General features: G+C 46.9%; 1 protein-coding gene across 2 annotated transcripts in view; it reads left to right on the top strand.

Annotated features, from left to right (window-relative positions):
- The window catches only part of UGGT1 (UDP-glucose glycoprotein glucosyltransferase 1), an 822,704-nt gene that overhangs the window by 534,609 nt on the left and 261,701 nt on the right, over positions 1-26,394 (top strand). For both annotated transcript variants that reach the window (XM_078666074.1, XM_078666073.1), the window contains 2 exons: positions 19,523-19,625; positions 20,212-20,291. In XM_078666074.1, the coding sequence (XP_078522200.1) occupies positions 19,523-19,625; positions 20,212-20,291 (183 nt within the window). The remainder of the gene's footprint in view (positions 1-19,522; positions 19,626-20,211; positions 20,292-26,394) is intronic.

Below are 26,394 nucleotides of genomic sequence, written 5' to 3'. Positions count from 1 at the left end.
ACATCGGGCTACCAGTCCCTACAATTTTGCCAAGTTTCGTGCAAATCCATTCAGCCGTTCGCGCTAAAAGTGAGGCCAACCGCCCTATGGAAATTAACATGGGAAAAACGCGTTTTGGGACCCCCCTTTTTTCTCGGCCCCCCCTTGACGAACCCCCCCAAAATTTTCAGGGGCTGCTCAGAAACAAAATGTTCCATTTTCCTGAAAATTTCAGCCAATTCCGTCCACAAACGCCAAAGTTATTAGACATAGAATTTTCAAAAAACCCATAGAGAAAAAATCCTAACTATATATACCTACTGGCGACCGCCAGTAGGTAATATATATATATATATATATATATATATCTCAAACAAACCACTCCGTCCACCAAAGACCTCGGCGGCGAAGAAGGAGAAGCGAACCACTTCTTTGTAGGCAAGATGTTTTATTACAACCTCCTCAACAGCATACGACAGATGACGCGTTTCGGGCTCAGGCGCCCTTGATCACATAAAGGCTGTGACTGATTGTAGCCATTTTTAAATAATATGCCCTTCCCATTCCGGTCACATGTTTAGCAAGCTAGTTATAGACATAGCAAACAGACTGCGTGATGGTAACAAAACAGTCAATTGAATATTGCACATATATATTTGATTCATTATGTCCACAGGACCACTTATCATGACCTACTAAAACAATTCATACTATACAACTTGATAGAACGAAAATTTAGTTTTAACACTTGTGTCATGAAAACATTTAATTGAAACCACAATCTAATCTCAACCAAATTGGTCCGAAGGGCAATGTCAAATTTTTGGATAAATCCATATATACAAATAAAGTGCAATAGAGCAATTTTAACATAACTGCATAAATGCATATATTCCATCGCTAATTAGTGACTCTGATCAAAAGGAATTTGCAAAACAATTGCAGAGCATAGCCGCAATATTATAATTCATTATCAGTGTAATTTTTTCTCAAAACTGTGCAAAATACCATGTGCAAAAAATGTGTTGTTACGTGCATGATTAAAATGATTGTAAGACAAAAATATATCTAAACAACCCGACCAAGGCTGGGACATAATACATAACGAAAACACAAAGGAACCCCGATGTGTATTAAGGTGGCAACAGCTAGATTGTAGAGAAACAATTCATGAAATCCTCAGCTATATTTAAGGAGATTAATTCTCTTACATAAACGATGCCTTATACCTGTTCAAAATGTTTCAGCCAAAGTGTGAATAAGTGAAAAACTTAGGAATTGGCAGTCCTCATACAACGTGTATCGGAAACTGCCCAATATTCCTATCTATAATTCAAAATAACAATATGTACATGGTGAAAAGAAAAAATAAAATAAAAAGATATAAGGTTCTATATATCAAGACCAGCGACACAATCTGGAATATAAGATACAATATACATTCCTTCCAATCATCAGAATACATATATGTTACAAACATGTGTATATATATATATATATACATATATATATATATATATATATATATATATATATATATATATATATATATATATATATACATACATATATATATATATATATATACAAGCAATAATAACACATTAGGCAAATGCAACAGTTAAATGCATGGATAATAATATGAAATACAAGCAGCAAATAATATGAGATAAAACTCAAGCAAATAATATGGAACGCCCTGCAAGAATTAATCAGAAAGATATATACACTAAATACATCAAATGATTACTTTCGAGGTTCACCGTGACTCACACATCACAAAGAAAACACCTCAAATGATCAAAGCCACAGGCCACACATCACAATGGCAGTAATCAAAACTCAACACTATACCTGGTGCAAACACTGCATCTTAGCCCACTCAAGACCGGGGGATTTAACAGCCGGGGATAAGAGTCTCAACAACCATGGTTCCGCTGTACCGAAGTAGACATGTCCGTACCCATTCGGATTCCAAAATTCCGTTTTCTAAGTCAACAACCCTCAGCTTTATAATCTCAAAACACACTAGAAGGTTTAAGAGTCTTCCCCTCTGCGCCAAGGAAACTTACTGGGACTGGCCAGTTTCCAGGCAAGCATTCCATGGCAAGAAGGAGATCCCACGTTCCCTCTACATTCTCACATATTCCTGCCTTTATCTTGACAAAGCTTACAAAAGCCTTCCAGGGTACATTAAACAGTCTCTCACAAAACAAACCTTGAACATGATTAACCCAATCAACTTGCAAGCTTGTTTGGGTGCGCAGAAATGCTCAAGCAAGGCAGAGTCAGAATTCAGGATGACACGAGGCCATGTCAAAGCCAATAGTAAGAATTTCATAATATTTCCTAATGTACAACACAATGCACATTTGTGCACCACTGCTCATAACACTGCACTTCGAGACCAAAAAGTGCATTCCACACCTCTCATATATGCTTTCAAATGCACATCCCACAGGTTCTGTTCTTGACAAGCTGATCTACTCTGACAGCTCCCACTGTAAGACTGCAAGATTACAAGAATGAAACCTTCAAGAGAAATCAGGCATATGCAGGACGTCAAACGGTCAGGCTAAGATAAAATAACACACCAAAGTCAATTTAAATGATGGTAGTCAAAGGTCATCACGTGGAGTCAGATCATAAGAGTGACTTTAGCTCTACTCTAAGACACAGCAAAGTTCAACATACACTGTGGACTGGATACGACCAACTTGCTTGGCCGAGGGATTCGGTTGTCAAGTGACACTCAGATGCCACGCTTGGCTGAGGACTACTGGCTTTTCGGGGGAATGTCCAAGCATCTCTTATGGACATGCCCTTCAATGGCAAGAGCCTCTTTGGCAACAAGGCATATTTAGCGTTGGAGCACTTTAAGCATAGCCCAGCCACTGCTATGTCTTTGTCTTTTAATGGCCTCATTCCAACCCCTTTCTGCATTTCGCCGCTTCGCTGGCTACTGGCCATTCTCGGCCAGCCACCAAGGCCAACAGACTCTCCAGTCTTTTCGGGCAGCGTACGTGGTTCTCATAAGCCCTCAAAACCACTTTAGTTTGTCCTCTTTCCGTCATGGACATTTAGTGGGCGACAGGACCTGCCATCACCTGCACCACTGGCGGTCTATTACATCAGACCAATGTGTTCTGCAGACTGCCCAGAGGAGCTACTCCCTCCCCTTTGAGAATACCACTCCACCCATGCCACCTGCTTTTGACAGGATTATGGAGGACCATCTTTCTTTGCTTCGGCAGGAAGTGACTGCTCTCTTGGCCAAGGAAGCCATCAAGAGGGTGCTGACACCAGAAGTAGGTTGCGGTTGTTATTTCTGCTACTTTATCGTGCCCAAGAAGGAGCGGTACAAAAGGGGGTGGTGATGGACGGAGCATCTGAACCAATCAAACACTCACACCCAGTCAAAAGATCTGGGTTTGATCCATCACCGTTCTTTAGCCCACTCTGCCACCCCAGTTCAGACATGGCTATATGCAAATCAGTCTGACCCTGTGCCTCATGGGAACAGTCCAGCCCGAACTGCCAAGCCATGCCTTCCCTGGACCGGAAACAAGCTCCCGAGGACCGGTTTCTGGCATTACAGCCGTCTTCAGCCCGACTTCCTTGAATCATGTGGCAAAGTAAGCAAGGGACTCACGTCTGAGCATACCCTGCCACACTTATGGCGGCCAAAAGCGGTACAAAAGGGGGTGGTGATGGACGGAGCATCTGAACCAATCAAACACTCACACCCAGTCAAAAGATCTGGGTTTGATCCATCACCGCTCTTTAGCCCACTCTGCCACCCCAGTTCAGACATGGCTATATGCCAATCAGTCTGACCCTGTGCCTCATGGGAACAGTCCAGCCCGAACTGCCAAGCCATGCCTTCCCTGGACCGGAAACAAGCTCCCGAGGACCGGTTTCTGGCATTACAGCCGTCTTCAGCCCGACTTCCTTGAATCATGTGGCAAAGTAAGCAAGGGACTCACGTCTGAGCATACCCTGCCACACTTATGGCGGCCAAAAGCGGTACAAAAGGGGGTGGTGATGGACGGAGCATCTGAACCAATCAAACACTCACACCCAGTCAAAAGATCTGGGTTTGATCCATCACCGCTCTTTAGCCCACTCTGCCACCCCAGTTCAGACATGGCTATATGCCAATCAGTCTGACCCTGTGTCTCATGGGAACAGTCCAGCCCGAACTGCCAAGCCATGCCTTCCCTGGACCGGAAACAAGCTCCCGAGGACCGGTTTCTGGCATTACAGCCTTCTTCATGCCGGCTTGCTTGAATCCAGTGGCAAAGTAAGCAAGGGACTCCCGTCTGAGCATACCCTGCCACACTTATGGCGGCCAAAAGCGGTACAAAAGGGGGTGGTGATGGGCGGAGCATCTGAACCAATCAAACACTCATACCCAGTCAAAAGATCTGGGTTTGATCCATCACCGTTCTTTAGCCCACTCTGCCACCCCAGTTCAGACATGGCTATATGCAAATCAGTCTGACCCTGTGCCTCATGGGAACAGTCCAGCCTGAACTGCCAAGCCATGCCTTCCCTGGGCCGGAAACAAGCTCCCGAGGACCGGTTTCTGGCATTACAGCCGTCTTCAGCCCGGCTTGCTTGAATCCAGTGGCAAAGTAAGCAAGGGACTCACGTCTGAGCATACCCTGCCACACTTATGGCGGCCAAAAGCGGTACAAAAGGGGGTGGTGATGGACGGAGCATCTGAACCAATCAAACACTCACACCCAGTCAAAAGATCTGGGTTTGATCCATCACCGTTCTTTAGCCCACTCTGCAACCCCAGTTCAGACATGGTTATATGCAAATCAGTCTGACCCTGTGCCTCATGGGAACAGTCCAGCCCGAACTGCCAAGCCATGCCTTCCCTGGACCGGAAACAAGCTCCCGAGGACCGGTTTCTGGCATTACAGCAGTCTTCAGCCCGGCTTGCTTGAATCCAGTGGCAAAGTAAGCAAGGGACTCACGTCTGAGCATACCCTGCCACACTTATGGCGGCCAAAAGCGGTACAAAAGGGGGTGGTGATGGACGGAGCATCTGAACCAATCAAACACTCACACCCAGTCAAAAGATCTGGGTTTGATCCATCACCGTTCTTTAGCCCACTCTGCCACCCCAGTTCAGACATGGCTATATGCAAATCAGTCTGACCCTGTGCCTCATGGGAACAGTCCAGCCCGAACAGCCAACCCCTGCCTTCCCTGGACCGAAACAAGCTCCCGAGGACCGGTTTCTGGCATTAGAAGGAGCAGAGGCCTTTGTCCTGTACTAGACCTGCACCCTCTCCATTTTCTCCTCAGGAAGGTGAAATTTGAAATGCTCACCGTCGCTCAGGTCTTGTCTGCCCTGGACCTATGATACTGGAAGGTGGCATTTCACTTGCAGGACGCATATTTCCACATTCCTGTCCTGCCTGCCTACAAGCATTACCTCCGGTTCGTGGTCAGCCATGAGCACTTTCAAATCACTGTGCTCCCTTTTGGCCTTACTAGCTTCCCTCTGGTGTTCACCATTGTGTTTCAGTGTTTGCCGCTCTTCTGCGGAGACCGGGGTTCCCCCTACCTTGACTACTTGCTGTTGAAGGCTGGCTCACCTGGTGCATTCGCCCCCTGACCTCCAGACTACAGCAGCACTTCTGCATTCGCTGGGGTTCACTATCAACATGCCAAAGTCACACCTGACTCCCTCTCAAACGCTCCGAAGGGCGATTCCAGGATATGATACCGATGTTTCAGCCTTTTTCCTATTTCAGTGAGTCTGACTCTAATTCTGCTGAGCATTATGGCCTTTTGCATCTTGATGGTAACACATGCCCATTGGCATATGCAGGCTTTGCAGTGGCATCTGAAGTTCCAGTGGACGCAGCATCAGGGGAATCTCTCTGACATGGTCTAGATATCAGAGGGAACGGCAAAAGATCTGCAGTGGTGGATGACGAACCGCGACTGAGTCAGTGGCAGACCCCTTTCCCCATCCGGAGCTCACTGTGGTGAGAGATGCGTTACTCCTGGGTTGGGGTGGCCAACTGGGAGAGGTGAAGATCAGAGGACTCTTGTCTTCCGTATAATTTCTGCTCTGCATCAACCTTTTGGTTGGGAGGGATTTGTTTGGCATTGAAAGCCTTTCTACCCTCCATGAAGGGATGGCTGGTTCAAGCGTTCATAGGCAACACCACTGCCATGTGGTATTGCAACAAAAAATGCGGTTGGGGTTGTAGACCTTGTGTGAAGAGACCTTGCATCTCTGGACATGGCTGGAATGTCAGGGCATTTTTCTGATGGTTCAATGTCTGGCTGGCTCTCTGAATGACAAAGTGGACATACTCTGACATCGATGCCTAGCAGCTCAAGAATGGCATCTCCATCTGGAGGTGGTGCAAGGTCTCTTCGGAGATGGGGAGAACCTTGGTTAGATCTGTTCAGCAGTGCTGAGAACTTGCAGTGTCAGCACTTTGACATGCTGGAGTTTCCAAGGCAGCTCTTGCTCGTAGGATTTCTACATCCCTAGTGGAGCTCAGGTCTACCGTATGCCTTTCCACTCCTGCCCAGAGTGGTCAAGAAGATCAGGAACGGTTGTGCCCAAGTCATCCTTGTAGCTCCGGAGTGGGCTCTGAGAGGTTGGTATCCCAAGCTGTTGAGCATGGCCATCAGTACTCCAATCCAGCTGCCCCTTCGGGAGAATCTTCTGTTGCAGCCGCAGGGCAGGGTTCTCCGCCCGAACTTGTCAACATTCCTCTTCCTTGCATGGAAATTGAGCGGCAAGAGTTGACTACCTTCGCCCTTCCGCCAAATTCTGCGATGCTATTCTGGCATCCAGGCATCCCTCTACCAAAATGTAATATACCTGCCATTGGGGCAGGTTTGTGGCATGGTGTGCAGAAAAGCAGGTTGGCCCCCTTTCTCAAGTTCTCTTTTTTTATTCCTTCCTTTGCCCAGCAAGGCTCTGCTCTGGACATCGTAAATGGTTATCTTTCTGATACTTTCTGTGGTTTTTTGACCAGCCATCCCTTTTCCAGTCCCCTATTGTACATAGGTTTTTGAAGGGTTTGCAACATATCTTTCCTCCCTCTCCCATTATCATGCCTCGTTGGGACCTTAATATTGTCCTGGCTTCTTGATGTGCGCTCCCTTTGAGCCTTTGCATAACTGTTCTCTCAGGCTCCTTACCATCAAGATGACATTCCTGGTGGCAATAACATCTGCCTGGAGTGTCAGTGAGCTTCAGGCTTTGTCATCCAAGCCTCCATACCTGAACATCTACCCGGACAAGCTGTTTCTCCGGACTAAATATTTATTTCTACCAAAAGTGGTCCTTCCCTTTCAAATAGCCCAGTTCCTCACTCTGCCTATTTTTTACGCTCCGCCACATCCCTCTAAGGAAGAGAAGTGGCTTCACCATCTGGACCGAAAATGAGCATCGTCATTATACTGTGACCACATGAAAGAGTTCCGGGTGGACAACCAGCTCTTCCTGAGGGTATGTTGGAGCGCAGAGGAAAGAGACTGTACATACATGGATTATGCTCTGCATTAAAATGTGCAACACACTGATCAAAAAGCAACCCCCTGAGGGTTTGCTTGCTCATTCCAGCCAAGCCAAGCCTGCGACCACTGCGTTAGCGCGCGGAGTCCTGGGCTTCTACTAGACAGCAAAAGGTGCTTTCTTGCACTCGTTCACTGAACACTACTGCCTGAAGTGTCATGTCTGACGGGGTGGGCACTTTGCTCGTACTCTCTTCTTGGTTTGAAATTGTTTCGTAGACCCACCTCCAGATATTCCTTGGGTATCCATTCTAAGGTAAGGAATCTGCGGCTAAAAGTCTCTATCAGATGGACAAGTTACCTGCCTTCGGTATTGCCTTATCTGGTAGAGACTTTAGCCACAGATTCCTTACTGACTCACCCATCTTTCCTGCTCTGCAAACTGATTACTAGGGTCATTCAAAGTTTTCCACACCAGTGGTCACTGTTTTTCGTGGCTCAGCGCCTCAGGTGTGGAAAGTCGTGAAGAGTAACTGACGACGGCGCTGGGGTGGTGCCTATATAGGCACGGTGTGCACGGATCTTCTAGCACTGACAACGCCAACTATGTCACGCAGAGCCGATCAACGCCACTTACCAGCATGTCATGGTACTGCTCACGAACATTTTCCAGATCCAGTCTGACGCCTAGGGATAATTCTAAGTTAAGCGAGATAGTCTCTACCACATAAGGCATTACAGAAGTTAGGTAACTTGTCCTTTATTGACATTAACCGTGAGGTAGAACTGGTGTTACAATGTAGTAACATTTTGTTATTTTGTTTCATAAAGTTAAAAAAATTATTGAAATGGAAATTTAAAAAATGATGCATCTGTAACTTTTGCTCTTCTATTGAAAATATGTATCTAGCCATTGTTGTTGCTCATCAGAATTTAAAGACACTGAATTTCAATCAGTTATTCACTACAGCTTGAACAGCCCATAATCTACAACATAGGCGTGTCTTGCTTTTTTGTTTGTTACAAAATATATTATATTTTGAATACCAAGGAAAGCAGTAAAATCCTGAAAAACGGATACGATTATGAGTTAATATTAAACTGAATATCTCCCACCCATTTACTGGGCAGTTTAGTTAGGTGTTTTTCCCCATTAAATTAAATATTACTTCTACAATCGGGGGAGGAGGAAGGAATAACACAAAATTATACACCAATCTGTAGTGCCAAACTCGTCACAGTAATGTCCCCAATTTAAATGTATGTTTTTACCTTAAGTCACTGGGTGGGAGAATGTCGAATGTAGAGGCTATACTACTGCAGTTCATATGCATTTGTATTCCAGTTCAGCATGTTTACAGCTTCTCCGTTATGATTCTGCACCAGGCTGCAGTTTGCAACATCATATGTTTGAATGATAGACATCAATAACAGTCAATGAGGTTCTTAATTTTACTAATCACACACATTTGCCCTTTTGATACTGGACAATAAACTGAAGCATGCAGCACAAAACATATTTTTCTCCTCGTATGCCTCTCATCTACTGCATTGCTTTGTTGCTAGCAAATATATCGCTGTTGTACATTTTCCACTGATTGAAAAAAAAATACAGGATAGCCCCTTTTGGGCCCCTGAAGAGATGTTCTAAGAAAATGCCTTCACTTCAAACATGATGTTTATTTGGTTGGTTCTTATCAGAATACAGTAACTTGAATGTCTGCATTAGGAGAAAGCTAGCAAAATAACACATTCATAAAACTTATCTATTGAGAAGATATAAAGAATTATCATCAATTATGTTAGTCAAACATGGTTTTAGCACTGCAAGTGATTTGATTTGTCTTAAAATACTTTGTCCTTGTGTTTCTATTTGAAAATGTCATAATCAAACTGAAGTTGACAATAACAAAATTAAATATTATTTCACTTCCTCATTCTTCTGCAAATGAAAACATTACCCTACGATGCAAATTTATATACTTTATAGAATGCAAGCATGCCAAGACTGTTGTAGTATTGCATGTTAGAGACATTATTCAGTTCACACTCGAGCAACATGCTTAGTTTTATGCCAAGATGAGCCCTGCAATTTTGCAATCGGATGAATTGGAATTCGTATTAATGAAAACATATCTTTAATGGATTAAGTCTTGATAACTGAAATTTGAGACTAATCAAATAAACCTTCTGTTGAATTTTGAAGAACATTTGTTGTTGTTTATATTGGAATCACATATAAGCTGAACATTTGAGACACCGTCTCTTACAGGAGTGCCACCTAGGACAAGTAGTGTCTGGTTCGACACTTCATCTCATTTTGTTTAAACTTCAGTCCCCCAAGGCCAGGAGGGACCTATCCTGTGGCACCCAGAAGTGGAGCACTACGCATTGAATTTGATTGACATTGATTTAAGTTCACACTTATACCAAGGTGTGCCGCACATTACCCTGATTGTCTTATTTGATCCTAGTATCTTCCCACATCTAACTCTAAAATCCAGTTTGAACCAGGAACTCCTCCCACAGCTATCACTGAAACATACATCTTGTAGCACAAAAGGGGTTGCTTCAAAAACCAGAAAGGGGATGTACGTAAATTGTCTTAAGAATCCTGTTCTCTCCCTTTAAAGTGTGCCCCAGTTGTTACATGTGACTCACCAGATTTATGAAGCAGTATTTTAAACTGTAGAGCCAGAAAGGATGCCCACACCCTGTATATTAAGTGTAGTTCAGGGGAGTTTTTCTGCTCATGCAGGTGAACCTAATGTTTGCTTCTGGGAAGTATTTCACACCTGTTTAAGGCTTAAACATATGAGACTCATGCTAATGAGCCTTCTGACAATTCAGTCTGGTAAAGGGTAACATTCTCAAAGTTACTTTTCCTTAATAGTTATTGCAAATCCGACTTTGCATAGGACAGCTGGGTCAGCCACTGTGAAAATCGCTTCCAGGACCCTGTCACCTTAGGAAACTTGAAAATAATAATTGTCTACATCGCCCACTTTTAAATACCATGCACTATACTTTGGGCTAAAAGGCTCACATAGGAGTGACTTAGTAATATTTAAAATAGATTTTACCTGTTAAAAAGGGTTATTTTAACAGGTCGCACTATAGCAGTTAGGCTACACAAGGTAGGTCTGAAAGCCCTGTTTGCTTTGACACTATTGGATTTCACAATAGGCGCTGTAGTCCACTACTGGTATTTTAACTTCAAGGCCCTGTGTGCACCTTCTACACCGTATACTAGGACTTGTAGGCAAGTTAAATGTGCTGATTAAGAATCAGCCAATTCAACCATATTTAAGGGGGAACACAGAGACTTTTTCTCTTGGTTAGTAGGGGGTAAAGTGCTCAGAGTTTTAAAGCCAGCAAAAATGTAAGGTCCAACAATAGGAAAAGGCAGAATTACTACAGTTTCTCTTTCTCTCTACAATTCCTATTTCGTGCTCTTCCCTGCTCATAACCGATCAGTTTCACAGTGTGGTCCCAAAATACTGATTTGTGGTTCTTCTATTTGTCTTACAACTACCTGCGCTTCTTCACCATTGTGCTTGCTGGGTAGGTGACTTCTCTGAGGAGGCCATGTTTTTCCGATTCTTTAAGGCCTTGTTCTGTCTAAGAATAATACATGCATATTAATGTGCAGGAGTTGAAGGATAGTTGCCTAGCTCTGAAGGCATTTCTCCTTTCCACTTTTGGATGCATGGGTCAGGTTCTCTATTGCCATCCATTTCTCGACATAATGGCATCCTGGATCTGATGTTTTTTTGTTTTTGCAGTTTTACATAGCAGAAACTTGAACTGAGGTATTGGAGCACTTTACACGAGTACCAGTTACTTTGCACAAGGTCACTTTTATTTACAGCACTGGAAGATTGTGATATTTCCAGAATCACAGTATGTTGAGCCGACGAAGGGACTCTCCCCAGTTCCAAATTCGGTATTCTCTTGACCAGTCCTCTTTGTTCAGTTTGCTTCCAGTGGTGCACTTTTTTGGAAGTGTATTATATAAGATTGCACTCATGCCTTGAGCTGTTGTATAATGAGATTCAAGTTAAGTAATGATTTTTCTCATGATATCACCATTCATACAGGTATACTGTTGCTCAATCCACCTCTTGGCTTTAAAGATGGTCTTCCTCTTGGTGCTTACCACCCGGAGTCTCAGATTCGCAGCCTTATCGTCCTCCTACTGTTTTGCACATTTGTAAATTGGTTCTCCCCACTGGTTCATCCTTTCTACTAATGGTTTTTCTTGCCATACACATGTGCTAGTCTATACCCCCCTCCCATCTTTCTTTCTGACCATCACATCCCTTCAAGTAGAAGGGGCAGCTGCACAGTCTGAACCCTAGTCAAGCTGTCTTCTAATATGCTTATCAGAAAAAGTCAAAGCAGGTCGTGATCAGCACTTCATTGTTTTCACTGGAACCAAGAAAAGCAAAATTGTGACCAAATGTACTATTTCATGTTAGGTCACTGTTTGCATTAAGATGTGTTATGCTTTTGCTACAAAAAGCCCTTTCAGCCAGTATTTGTGTTTATCGTACAGTGAGAACTAAGGTAGATTGTTCTGCTCTCCCCGTGGTTGGCATTCTCTGTATGCATTTGCCTAACAAAACTGTTAGGGGGCTCAGGCATGGAGTGATAAATACTTTGTTAGGGCCCTATTCATTTGACTTCCTTGACTAAACCACATTCTTCAGTTCCACAAGTGGGAGCTACTATGGCACTTATTTCTAAGGTGAGGAATTTCATAGAAGAACTATCCATTAGAAAAAGTTACTTACCTTTGGTAATGTTATTTCTGACAATATTCTAATTTGCTGCAGATTCCTCACAATCTTCCGCCATTCATTTCTGCTGTCCATGACACAGCTTCAAGGGATACATTGTTTATCAATGTGTTGTTGCCCTCTTTAGTTCTTCAGTTCCTCTCCCCACACTTTGGGCGTAGACCAAATGCATGGAGCTGACTCAAATGGACCAGTCAGTGCCGTATATAGGCCGATGTCTCACTGGTTGGGCTGAGCCTGAAGAGCTATTGCAGGAGGCAGTAAGTGTTTGTGGCATGTGTAGCTGTAGATACCAATTCTGTGCATACTCCTGCCATCTAGTGTTGGGCTATTATGTGTGCAAATTGTTTTCTACAAAGAAGTCTATCGAGTAACGAGGCATAATGTCTCCATCTATTACTGGCAATGTTCATGGGGGTCGACTCCATTGTTAAATTATTTTTTTCAGCCATTGGGTTCAGATATGTCCCTTCAAGCTCCGGTTTGACCACCCCATGGTGTACTCGCTGGGCCCTCTAGGATCCTTCTTACTCGTCAGATGAATTGACAGTGCATCTCATTGTTGGTTCCCTTGTAGCACAACTCCGACTCCTTCTACAGAGTCCAGCCCTCTGGGGCTCCATTGATTTTTCAACACCCGAGAATGTACCTATAATGGAAAGAACTACATTTCGCTGCTGCCCAAAGTGTCCAGTGAAGTACCCTAGATTGAACCTCCATCAAATGTGTGTACCTCTGCTTTCCCCAGGCCACCAGGAATCATACCGCTCGGTGTGTCTTGCCTTCAAGAACATAAAAACCCTCCAATAACGTCAACATTGTTGCTTCGGCTTTGATAGTGCATCACCGAGCAGACGATACTCCAGACCTGTTAGGAGAACAGGACACACAGGGTGAACAGCAGCCAGAGGCTTGCATGGCAAAGGCTCAGTTATTGGAGATAGGGGAGGATTCTGGCTTAGATGAAGCAGGCAAGCCTCTACCTGTAGAGCGTCCAGCTCCCGAAACAGCCACAGTGAGCACTGACATACTGCCTCCCACGACTTCGAAGCCGAGCATAGCTTCGAGGAGGTCGAGCATCTAGCTCTCGGGCCTTTCATTAGACTTCCGGTCCGCCACTGCCACAAGGCCATGGTTCGCACCGAACTGATGAGTCAAACCCGACGCCTGCCCATCTCTAGGCATCGAAGTTCGCATCCAAGCCATGCCTTTCAACTTCGAGCAGCTCTTTGGCTCTGGCCGTGAAGACAGCCTTGCAGCCAGACCTTTTGAGCCAAAATTGGGCTTGGTGCCAACAGGCCAACGTACATCTATGGCTCTGAAAAAACGATATCCGGGGCAGGTTCTTCTGCCACTTTGGATGATCAAATCAACCCGTCCTCCAGGGCCTTCAAGAAGAGCTAAATGCCATGCCGCAGTGCTTCTACATCCATCCTGAGTCCAGATGGATTCTATCAAAGCCTGCATTCCAGGCAAAGGACCCTCTTCTCTCAAGATGTACCTACCTTTTGAGGAGGCAGTGTATCCATCCTCTTAGCTGGTGCCTAAGAAAGTTCTGTGCTATGACCAAGGCACCTCTCCACCACCTCCTTTGCCTCGCTTACCTCCTCATCATCCTTTTCCTTCTCCTCATTTGCCTTCCTGTCCACCACGTCCATGCCCATCGTCGCTACTACCAGGAGTGCATCCTTCGCCAGAATCACCCCAGGGTGCACCTCCTGTGTTTGGGGGTGATAGCCCAAGGTCTATGATATACCATATGACCCCAACCAAACAACAACTCGTGGGATTATTATGATGTTGAGCCTCCAACCACTACTGACCCTGACCTCTATCCGGCCAAGCCTTGCCAGCCAAACTACACCACTGTATGCTATGAGATTACAAGGGGCAGCTGCATTCCACAAGGTGGAAATGCACAAAGAACTAGGACGACTACTTTCTCATGGCGACATTCTCCAGCACCTAGAGGGCCATGCAGTATTTGCCCATGCTAAAGGGGATGCTCAAGCTGTCCTCTGACATCAAGTAGTCGGTCAAGGCACACGTCATCACACCTAGGGTCGACAAAAATGATAAAGCTTCTACTTCAGACCTTCCCTTCATTAGGGGTCAGCTGTCATCAGACTATCTAGTTGAGCACACAACTCAGAAATGTGATAAATCTCTAGGTACGGGGATGCCCCCTCCCCCGACCAGGAAAGTAAAAATATAGATGCAGCAGGAAATCACATCACTGTCCAGTGTGCTGCGCATTGGCGTTTTGCTAATACTATGGGTTTACTCTCCTGTTACGATATGGCCAACTGGGAAAAGATCGAGGAGATACTGCAACACATCCCGGGCCAGTACAAGAAAAGGGGTCAGGAATTGGAAGCAGAGGACAAATTCATATTGCACACAAATATTTGATGTGCCCATGAGACACAGTTGCTCATGGGGTAAATACCAGTATTCTCCTCCACAGACATGCCTGGTTGTGTGTTTCTAGCTTTAAACCAGAGGTCCAGCAGCATCTGGTCAATTTGTCATCTGATGGTGGGCATCTTTTCAGGCCACAAGTTGATCATATGCTGGAAAAGATCAAGAAGGATACTGAAAAAGCTTAACCTATGGGTGGGCCACAGACTCCATCAGCCTGCGGATGCTTACCCCACATACAATTTCATGCAGGAGCTAAAACTACTACGCCAAGGCATTCACCTCCTTTCACAGGCAACAGCAGCAGCAGCAAACACCCTCTTGGGGTTACTATTAGGGAGGGTATACAAATAACGGCAAAGGCGGAGCCCCCAGAGGGGCTGCACCTTACAAACAATGACTCCCTTCCCCCCTACCATTTAACACCTATTGGGGAAGACTACAACGGCTTCTTTCCCGCTGGACAGAGATCACCTCGGACCAGTAGATTCTGGACATCATAGCAGAGGGGTACTGTCTAGAACTCACACAAACAAACATCACCCCTTCCCTCCCCGCAGACACAAATTCTCCGTGGTACATCTGCATCTGCTCCAAGAGGAGATGCATGCACTACTCAGCAAAGTGGCCATAGAACCTTGGCAAAGGGGCTTACTTCCTCATTCCCAAGAAGGACGGGTCACTAAGGCTCATTCTTGAACTCTTGCCCCTCAATACGTACATACGGTCAAAACATATCCACACGGTAACACTCCAGGATGTAATTCCTCTACTACAGCAAGGTGACTTCATGAAGCCTTCGATCTGAAGGATACCTACATTTTTTATTTAATTTTTTTAGCATTTAAAGCAGGAGTAAAAGCAGTAACCGGGTAATAAAGATACTGCAAACGGTAACCTCATGTATGGTTGTAAATCTTCCCATTGAAAAAGGGGAGAATAGAAGAGAGAAGGCAACAAAACTTAGAAGGAATGGGAGAAGGGAAAAGACAAAAGGAGGGAAAATAAAAAGGAAGAGCATAGGAGAAAGCAGCTCTAAGGAATATATCACATTTGGGCATCCCCTATTACACTACTGGTAAAGAAGGAACATATTCTGAGTAGCATAGTTGAATAGCTAGTACAAAATCTGAAAACATGGTCGCTCATCGCCCTTAGACAGCTCGAGTTGCATTAACAGAAGAAATAGTGAGAGCCAATGGTCTAGCCATGGGTGGAACGCAGTGACCTATCTAGTGCGATATAGGCACATACATGTAGGTTATATGAATCAGAATTCGGGATTTGACTTCCCGCATGTGAGGGTGCTGTTTATTCGTCCACTTGCGAGGTCATATGTTAAGAAAGGTTCCCAAATGACCTTAGACCTGGATGGTTGGGGAATTTGCTCCCAGTAAAAAGCCAGCTGTTCCTGGCAGTAGATCGCGTCATGTAACCAGGACTCAATCTTGGGTACTAGCTTTCACTCCCAAGATTTCGTCATCTAACCAGGACTCAATCTTGGGTGCTAGCATTCACCTCCAATGCATAGCGACTCAACGCTTCGCCAGCAGAAGTAGCATAGCTGCCAATCAACTGGATTTTGGCGAGAGGTCTAGCACATAACCCAAGAGGCATATCAATGATGTGTGAGGTACTGGGTGTTTCAGAGTTTGTGTAAGAGCATGAATTATGGCCTGACAGTATTCTCCAATCAGAGGACAGTTCCCAACCAGGTGTAGGAAGGTACATCTCTTACAGTGTGCATCTGGCATTAGCCCCAATCGTTGTAGTTGCGCTGGCGTGTGGTATACCTGATGTAGGAATTTCAATTGGATTGTCCGCAGTCTGTAGTTTTGGGAAGAGGGCAGTCATTTGTCTGCAGCAGTATTTCCATTGTTCCTCGGTTATTGGGACGCCCAGATAATCTTCCCAGATTGTGCAGGCATTAGAGGTGTGCATAGGAGCAAAGTCTTGCATGATATTGTACAGTCTGGTGATTAGTTTGCGGGGGGAGGGTATGTAAGCATATGCTCAAGAACATGTAACTGTGGCGATGGCTCAGGGAAAGTGGCATGGAGCATTCTGCATGCGACTTTCTGTTGTTGATATAGCATAGTGTCCAGCACAGTAATGTTGAGCAAGTGCCTTTGATGTGCATGTGTCCTGGTTCGGGTGGCTTGTAGTGCAGGGAGTATTGGGTTCCAAGCTAACTGGATGGATGGGGCATATAGAATGGTAAGTTTGTCACATATAATGTAGTTGGAGTGCCATGGAATGCCCTTGCGTGATAGGATGGCAGTCCTGCTTGCATAATTGGAGTAGAGTGCATGTGTGTCTGAGAACCAGCCTGCCTTTAGGTGAGAGGCGGTTGAGGATGTGAGGTGTATTTCTTGGAGAAAACATATGCCCACCCGGTGTTGTGTTATGTATGCATGGACTAGCCTTGCTTTGCGCTTATTATTGAGTCCCTTTATGTTCCAAGAGAGGCATCAAATTGTAGCGGTCATATTGATTTGGGAACATTAATAGCAGATGTGTGTATGGAATATCTGATGTGTATTGCGATGTGAGGACTAGGTAGGGAAAAGTCCGGCTGAACAGCGCTTGAATAGTGTGGTGATTTAGCAGATACTTACGGGATATCTTGCCCAAGTGAAGCTCTATCGTTGGAAAAGAAGCAAAAGATCTGTGGGAAGGAAAAGTAGTAAGGCATGAATTCGAACATTAACAAGGTGGCACATCCCCTCTCCGCTCACGAACAGAGCAGAATTCTGAACCCTAAGTAAATATCTTGTAGAGGAATCATCCCTGTAGGCAGAGTCCAGTCGAGCGAACTTCCCAATCCAGGCTAGACTGGGTGGCTGGGGGGGGAGGGAGGCAGGTGCGCCTAGTAGGCAGTTCCGTGGGCAAGTAAATGATGAAGTAGAAGCGCCCAGTGTGAAAGAAAGGCCAGTGCTGGTAGGGGCCCTAGGAGAGGGAAGCCATCAGGCACATCTCTGGTGCCGTGAAGGGGTCTGCAGTTGGAGTCAATATGATCAAAAGGGGCTAATCTATACGATGTGTTCCATATTTTTCTGCTTACTGGATTGCGGCGATGTGCGTGTCCATCCAGATTCCTTTGTTAAGAGTTTAGCAAACGTAAGAGCAGCCTTTGGGTCTATGAAGTGATGTGGTTTGCCACTGTGTATAATGCGTAATTTGGCAGGGTATAAAAAGGGCGTAGATAACATCAACTTTTTGCAGTCGTCATTTGGAGGGGAGGAACTCTTTACGTGCCGTCTACACAGAGGACATAAACTCTGGGTAGAATGATAGCGTATTTTGCTTGGAACTGTATGTCCCTTTGTTCTCTGGCCTGGGGTAGCACTGCATCCTGGTCCTTGTAATTGAGCAAACGGGCGACAATGGGTTGGGGTTGGTCCCAGGAGGTGGCGTGGGTGCCAGTATGCTATGGGCTCTTTCCACGATAAATCCAGAAGAGAGATACTTGCCAAAGAGTTTGCAAAGCATGGTTTCCACATAGTCTTCCTTTCGCTCAATATTCGTGGACTCTTCCTCTTTGGCTTTTATGAGTTCCAGGATCTTATACATGTGCAAGAGGTGTTCATTGAATGTGGCGTGACAGTCCTCTGCCTCCGAGACACTTGTGTCTAGGTTATCTGTTCTGTGTTCGTGTTTGTCCGCCCTCTCTTTCATTTGATTGAGGCAATATGCCATAAGATTCAGCTTGGCTTCGATGGCACGGAGACTTCTCGTCAACTAGGATTTCTTTCACATCGTAGTCCCATCCTTCTTGCACCCCTGCCCGCCCCGTGTTGTCAGGTAGGTCGTTCTGAGCTGGGTCTCGACTGGAGAGCCCAACTCGCCTTGTGCCCTCAAAGGAGAGCTTTGATTGACATGTGTCCTGCTTTCCCATAGTCGTGGATTGTGTTTAGGAACCGGCGGCACCAAATAGTTTATAGATTTATCGAGGAAAGCTGAGAATACCTAGCAGTTGCGTATGAAGGTAGAGAGTAGACTGGGCACAGAAGCCCTCAATAAGCAGTTTATCCCCGGGATCCAAGACTTTACCGAGGGAAGGGCTGGTAGGATCGTCGTGGTCAGTGCTTTGTCTGTAAATAGATCTCTACAGTGGCAAATGACCTCAGGAGGTAATCCCAAAAGCTAACCACCGCTTTAAGGGAGGATGCTTTACAGTCTGTGCACAGCATGTGTATGTTCCTTGCCCTGTAAGCATCTGTTTAAGATATGTAGTGCTATATATTCACATGCGCCCACCCTCCTCCCGGAAGCCCTTATATGTTGCAGACACTTTATATCTTACATTTACTATCACTTTTCTATGGCCATCTTTTCTGTATCCCTACGCTCCATCAACATTCTCACCCTTTTGGCGAAAAAGAAACTGTCTAATGATGGAGCTGATGCCCATGTGCATTACCAGTAATAGGTGGAGTCACTGTACCTTGTGTTTCAAAAGACTTCTTTGAAGAAAAACAACTTGCACAAGTTTGAGCTCAACACAAGTGTGCGTAGCATGTGAATCTACAGCACTACCTGCCACGAACATATGCTTAAAGGGTAAGTAACATTTTCCTTCTGATCCTTTCAGGAGTTTTAATAAGTTTAGGAATATGTGGGAAGATATAGTATCCATCAAAAATATTGTTCTTGTAGGTAAGTAATGTTTTCCTCCCTGTGGTCAAGAGTGAACAATATACTCATGTGCTGTCTGTGCACCCACTTGTCTACTGCCCTAATGCTGCCTTGAATTGTTATTTTCGGTAATTGGTTTTGTATGATTAACATGCTGTAATTTGATGATTTTTATGTAGTGTTTTAAAGCTTCGGCCAAAGGAGGGTCTGACATACTTTGATGTTGTGGCCATCGTAGACCCAGTGACCAGAGAAGCTCAAAAACTAGCTCCATTGCTTTTGGTAAGCATTAACTGAGAATATCTTGGAGTATGGATATACTTCAGTGGGTGTATGAAACTGTGCTTATGAGCACCTTTAAATCTGCCAGTTTTTTTTGTGATTCTTATGTTTGTAATATTTCAGTAAAATCAGTAAATATGATTGATTTAGATTTTAAATCACACTTTGGTCAGGGGAGGCCATTACTTGTGCTCTTATGTATACTTTTGGATTTTCCTTGCTTCCTCACTCTGAAAAGTTGTTAAACTGGTGTCATTACCAGATTTAGGAGTTGACTTGCGTGCAGAGAGAATTTTAATAATTATGCAATGACCGTGTGAGTAGCTTTATCTTACATTGCCAGTCGTATGTGGAACATAACCTCGCTATGCAAAAAAAGTTGGAGATGAACTTTAATCTCGGGTCAGTCTCAATTAGTTGTTTATAGCTTCCTCCTTTGTTCATGTAATGTCATTTTGTGTGATATTATGCAGCCAATTAGAGGTCAATGGAGTTCAGCTGTCTGGTTTTATGTTGAGAGGTTAGTGCTCACTGACAACATTAAATAACGCTGAATTACACATCGATATTTTGTTTGTCCCTTCAGGTTTTGAGCCAAGTTATAAATATGAATCTACGAGTGTTCATGAACTGCCAGTCGAAGCTGTCTGACATGCCCTTGAAAAGGTAAGGAGGCATTTACTCTGAAGAACAAGGAGTAGGGATCACATTTTCTCTTGCTACCAGTAAAACTCCAGACCTCCCGTCTCAACAATTCGGACCTCTCCTCAACCTGAAATAAGGCTAGAATGCATGTTTTAAAAGGAAGAATTAGCAGATATCCGAAGCCTTAGCCACAACTGCTTTAATCTAGAACTTGTCCTAAGTACATATTAGTGTTTTGTTTCAGTGAGGTAATGAGGTCTAAATGGGTCTACTGTAACGACTACATAATCCAAGACCAACATGCCTCCTATCTTTAGGCTTTTAAGTGAATATATTGCATGTAAGATATTAAAGAGTTGGGACTGTGAAGTGAAACAAAAGCACATAGGCAAAATGACCTCATGGATCCAGTTTCCAGAGTCATGGTAATTCCTGCGTTTTAAAACAAATGTTGGTTATGTATGAATATATATTATTTGTAATGTGCAGCTATCACTCCACGGGAGTATCCTGGCGCTATGCAGAATTGTACATATTGCTCCGACGGAGGCTGCCACCTAGTGAGGAAGGGTTAGATAAGTAAAAGGCACAGGGAGTCAGAGGCTCCAAAGATCCGGGTTTTCAAGGATTTCCTGAAACAGAGTTCTGAGTGGATGAGGGGCGGTGACATGGGAGTGTATTCCATGCTTTTGCCCCGAGAACGGCTACTGATTTCCCCCCCCCTTTGTTTTACATCTTACAGGAGGGGGTTTTAATAGGTTTGCTGATGAGGACCTAAGGAGGCATGTGGTAACATAGGGGGTGAGTCTAGCTGTTAAGTATTTAGATGCTGATGCTCTAAAGGCTCTGAATGTTATTGCGAACATCTTGAATAGCTCTCTTTTGTGGACTGGTAACCAGTGCAGTGACTTTAGAGCTGCTGAGGCTGAGGAAAGGCGCAGAAGTTTCAGCTCACTTAACTCAGTTGAAAGATAGCCATAATAAGTCACATTGGCTAGTTTCCGGAGACTTCAATCTCAACCTTTTACATGGACCCTCGGAGGAACACACAGATGCAGTTGGCCACCTCCCTTAGCAAGCAATGCCATTGAAAACATGGAGCGACAAATCAGGAGAAGAACTCATAAAGGCTTGTGAACTATTGGGTCTGCTGGCACTAAATGGCCGAAAACCATCTGACATTCTACCTGCCTGGTAAAGGGTCCTTGGTAATTCGGCTTCAATCATAGATTACATCCTCGTTTCAACGCCCCTTTATAACCAGTTTTCAACTATAGTATTCGTCATTTGTGGTGAGCGATCACAATCCTCAGATGAACACGGTGAACGCATCCCTGTGCAAACTTGAGGCATTTCGTACGTTGTTGGGAGAAATACACTCCGAAAACCTGATACACCTGAAGTGGACCCCCGGCTCCATCAGCTCAATAGCAGGGGGTGCCGTTTCTAGTTTACAGGCCCTACCTCAAACCTGTCCCAATCCAAGAGCGACATGGGAGACTCTTGCCAATAATATGACTAAAACCCATAGAGAGAACAGCCACAAAAAGGGATCTCGACTTGACCATTGTATATTGTCAATTATGCCCGCCCACATTCGGAACATAAAAAAGGAATCTGATAGAGACTACTAGCCGCAGATTCCTTAACATAGAATTATCCCCAGGCATGAGACTGGATCCGTAAAACTTCTCTGCCACAATACTTCTGCACGCCAGAGGGACGGCACCACGTGACTCCGCCCTGACGTCCGCGTTTGTGGCGTCAGCGAGGATACATAATTCCCACCCGGGGGCGCCTACGTCAGTTTTTTCTCTTTCCGCGTGCAACGCACATCCGGATTGTGTCCTGGCCTGTTTTCTGGCCTTCTCTTCTTTTTCACGCTTTGGCGTTACGTATAACAGTGTGCGAATGCCTTCGGGCTTCAAGACGTATACCTCCTGTGCACGTCCCATGTCGGCGACGGACCCTTACCCGATTTGCATGTGGTGCCTGGGTGAGCACCACGACTCGGAGAGTTGCGACGCCTGCCAGCACCTTAAGCCTAAATCATGGTGGGAGCGCCTGAGGAAGTTGCTGTTGACGCGCTTGTCCAGGTCTGTGTCGTCCCATCGTCCGTCTCCTACCTTGGAGGCAAGGAGCCGCCGGTTTCGTCTGCGGAATTGCCTGTCGCGGCGGCCCTTTGGGTGTGGCTCAAAGGCTGGTAGGTCCTTCAGTTTGTCTCCGAGGCCCTGTCTTCCTTCCGTGGTGGGTACCGGCTTCTCCCGGGACAGTCGCCCCCGCCTGTCACCTCTCTACCCGCCGGTTCCTGGCGCGGAGGCAACTAGGGCCCAAATGACAGCCTACGCTGCGGCGCTGCAGGCTTCTTTGGTCCTTCCTCCACCTCCTGTGACGTCTGCGGATCCCTTGCCTTGCACGGGGACTGCCACGGAGTCGCCGGCGGCTCCGGCCCTGGCGCTGAAGGTTTCAGCTTTAGGTCATAGGAGAGTGGCGTCGTCGCGTAGTAGTCCTTCGGGGCTCCCCTCTTCCGCGCCTAGCGTCCCTGCCTCGCCTCCAATCCCTACGGCGCTCCCTGTGGTGTTGCAGGTGATCGTCGGGACTCCGGACTTGTTTCTGAGTCCCCCTCGACCCTCTGAGCAGGCGGTTGCCTCACCAGAGGTCGAGCCGAGGCCATAAGCCTTCCTCAGGTAGAGGCCGGGACCTGGGGTGCCTTCCCGAGTCCCTCTCGGTCCTCGACGAGGGCGGCTGCCCCGTCTGAGGTCAAGTCGGTGCCTTTTTGGCGCCGTGCCTTCACCGTTCCGGCGTCGACCTCACCCCATTCTCCTGGAGAGTACGTGGTTGCAGGAGTCGGCCCAGCGCCACAGAGGCCTACTCCGGCGCTGGTCGACGCAGATCAGGTGCCGGTGGCGGACTCCACGGAGCCACGTCCACTTCTGGATTCGTCCCCTGAGGTTCCTTCTTCTCCAGAGGTCTGTCATCTGTTGATGTGTTCCTCCCCGGAGACAGGGCGCCGTGTTGTTGCCTTTTCACCGGCATCTTCCATGGAAGGCTCTTCGCCGTCCCAACGGCCTAAATCCTTGAACCCTTCTTTCCATGGCCCACGACTGGCTCCTCCACTGGCCTTTCCGCCATCCCCTCGGGCCCCTCAGGTCCCCCATTCCTCTGTGGATCCTCCTCTATTCTGGGGCTGGCCGCTCCCCCCTCGACTTGGGAATGGGCGACTCAGTCCGCAACCATCACCCACGGAGGAATTACTTTCCCATCCGCGGCGCCCTGCTGAGGCCAGTGTTGCCTTTGTCTGGGCGATTTCCACGGCTGCTGGTATTCTGAGGATGGGTGAACCTGTCACTCCATTTCCAACAGACAACCTCTTGTAGATTCTCTACCAGGGCTCTGGTGGACAGGAGTTGTTCATTCCTTTTGAAGCGTCACGCTTATTTCTCTTATGAGGGCTTGGGTCGCCCTGCCACAGGCGTTCCGGTGCCTCAGACACTACTGCATCGCCATTGTCCTGCTGCGCACGACCCGGTCTGTCTTTCTTTCCAATCTTCTTCTCAAGGCGCTCTACTGCGGAATGCCTTTCCGTGTTTGCCTGTGGTGGTGTTTCCTTCGTCTCGGGAGGTCCGGTGGTTAGATTATTGGGGATGTAATGTCTTTGCTTCTTCCAATGCTGCCTTGCGGGCACGTAACACTTTGTGTGTGTTGACCAGGGCTACTTCCAGCCAGTGGGATTCTGTTGAGTCCCTACTTTCTCATGTCTCTCATGAGTGTGCCCGTGCTCATCTGCGGGGGCCATGTGTTGGATGGTAGAGAGTTGGCCACGTTTATTATTCATGCAGCTTTGGATGTTGCCGATGCTCCGTACTATGGGCACTTCTGTGGCTCTCAGTCGTCATGCTTGGCTACGCGATGCTGTGTTTCCTGAAAATATTAGAAACCGTCTGATCGACCTCCCTTTTGATGGGGTTCAGCTGTTTAATACTCAGGCAGACTTAGCCATTCAGCGTCTTCTTGCAGGGCTCCATCCGCCTTCTCCTCCTCCTCCTCCTCCTCCTTCCCATTCTCCTCAGTAGATTGTTTTACTGGTCCACTGGGTCTTGGTGGGAGGCGTTATCCCACTTGTTTCTACTTTTGAGTTTTGGAGTGGCGGTTGCACTTTCTGTGACGGTTACTGTGCCCTCGGGATCCTTGGTTGGCCCCTCTCTTCAGTTGGCTGCTGGTTCAGCCCTCTTTTTGGTGAGGAGGTGTTTTTGGCTGATTACTAAGCCTTCTGTGGTTTCTGCCACAGGTCTATGGTTTTGTCGTCTGATGCAGGATTGTTTTTCCCCCTAAGAGTGGTGCCCATGTTTTCTTGGGACGTGTCCTACCCTATGTGGGGTACATGTAGCTATTGTGTAGCCCTGTCTTACGCTTGGAGGGTGTGGGCTCCCCTTTGCAGGTTCCTCGCCCCTCCTGGTGTTGCTGCATTACGATGGTGCAGTTTTTGGTCCTTCTTAAGGTATGGCCTGGCCATCTAGGATGTCGTGCTGTGGTGTTGTTGCCCATCGCCTGACGTTTGCTCTGGTCCTCTGTCTGGTGTTTCTGAGGGAATAGTTTTTTCTGTGTGTCGACCTGGTCTGTCCTACTTGTTTCTCCTCTTATCTTATAGCTGATCGCACTTGTTAGAAATTACCATCTTTCTTGCCATGGTATGCCCCCACTTTTTTCTGAACTGCTGATGTGCTTTGACTGAGTGTGCCCTGGGTCCCTGCCAAGCAGGGACCCAGGGCCTGTGTTCCTTCCCTAAAAAGAAAAGCTATGCTGAAACAAAATACCCAATTGGCATCTCTGGCCACCTGTCAGCCCCTAGTAAATGGTACCCTAGGTACCCAGGGCATGGTAACCAGAGAAGACCCCTGAGGGCTGCAGCACTTATTGTGCCACCCTCAGGGGCCCTGTACCCTGGCACCCACACACTGCCTTGGCAGACTGAGTGCCTAAGTACAGAACTAAAATGAGTCGACCTGGCACACATCCCTGTGTGCCATGCCCACATACCCCACTGCCCTGGCATACTTCAGTCATCTCTCTAGCTGGGTGCCCTATGCCAGAGATGAGGGCACAGGTGCATGAGCCCTGTGCCCCTACAGTACCCAGGGCCATTCCTGGGCACTGTAAGTGCAGTGATGAGGGGCGTGGCTTGGATGCCGAGGAGGTAGGCTGCGTGAGCTCGGGGCTCCGTGCCCGATCCCGGATAATATCCTGATAATTCATTTGAACCCCGAGATAAAGAACATAATCCGATACTGGACGATACTGCGGAGGGTCCGGAACCCACGGAGGGCGACACCGAGCCTTCCCACAGCAGTAACTCGACTCTGAAAGCTAAACTTGGCCGAGAAGTCGCGGACCCCAAAATGGCGGCGAGGGCAGGAGATAGCTAGAGACGGAGACGTCTGCTCGGAGACCCACCGCAGATCATTCCTAACCACGCTAGAGGCGTTGGTGGCTGCATCGCGCCCCTCCCCGGGTGCCAGTTGGACAATAGGCGCGCCCTTGGACGGTGGTTGAGGACCGTCTCAGGCTTGGGGCAATAGCGGTGCGACAGTGACCCGGAGGAGAGGACCCCGGCCCTCTAGCGCGACTGGCGCGGGCTGGGCCGCGGACGCTTGGTGCTGCCTGCTTCTTGGTGACATTTCTGGGCCTGAGCACTAGGCCGGAGATCGGTGCCCGGCGACGTTCGGAGGAAGACCTGGTGCGCACTTGCAGACCGTCACCCGTCCAGGCCCCAATGGGGAAGCCGAAGGGGAAGAGTGATGGCGTGACTGACGCTGAGACGGCGGACGGAGCGGAGAGAGACCAAGCGGCGTTACAGCGGATGCAGGACCGTATCTTGGAAGCCATCGCTACCACGAAGGATGCCCTGCAGCGAGATATAGCTCAGGTGGCGACGGGCTTGGGTCTCTTGAAGGCCGACCACGACAAACTGAAGGACAGGGTGAAATCTGTGGAATCTACGATCAAAGACTTGGTCCCGGCCCAGGCAACGGTAAAGGCCCAGATGGCCGACGTGATGGACCGTCTGAAGGTGTTAGAAAGGAGGGCCGAGGATGCGGAAAACAGGAACAGGCGCAACAACGTACGC

The sequence above is a fragment of the Lissotriton helveticus genome, chromosome 11 (assembly GCF_964261635.1).
Source record: "Lissotriton helveticus chromosome 11, aLisHel1.1, whole genome shotgun sequence".
Taxonomy (NCBI): Eukaryota; Metazoa; Chordata; class Amphibia; order Caudata; family Salamandridae; genus Lissotriton; species Lissotriton helveticus.
This window is presented reverse-complemented; position numbering and strand designations above follow the sequence as displayed.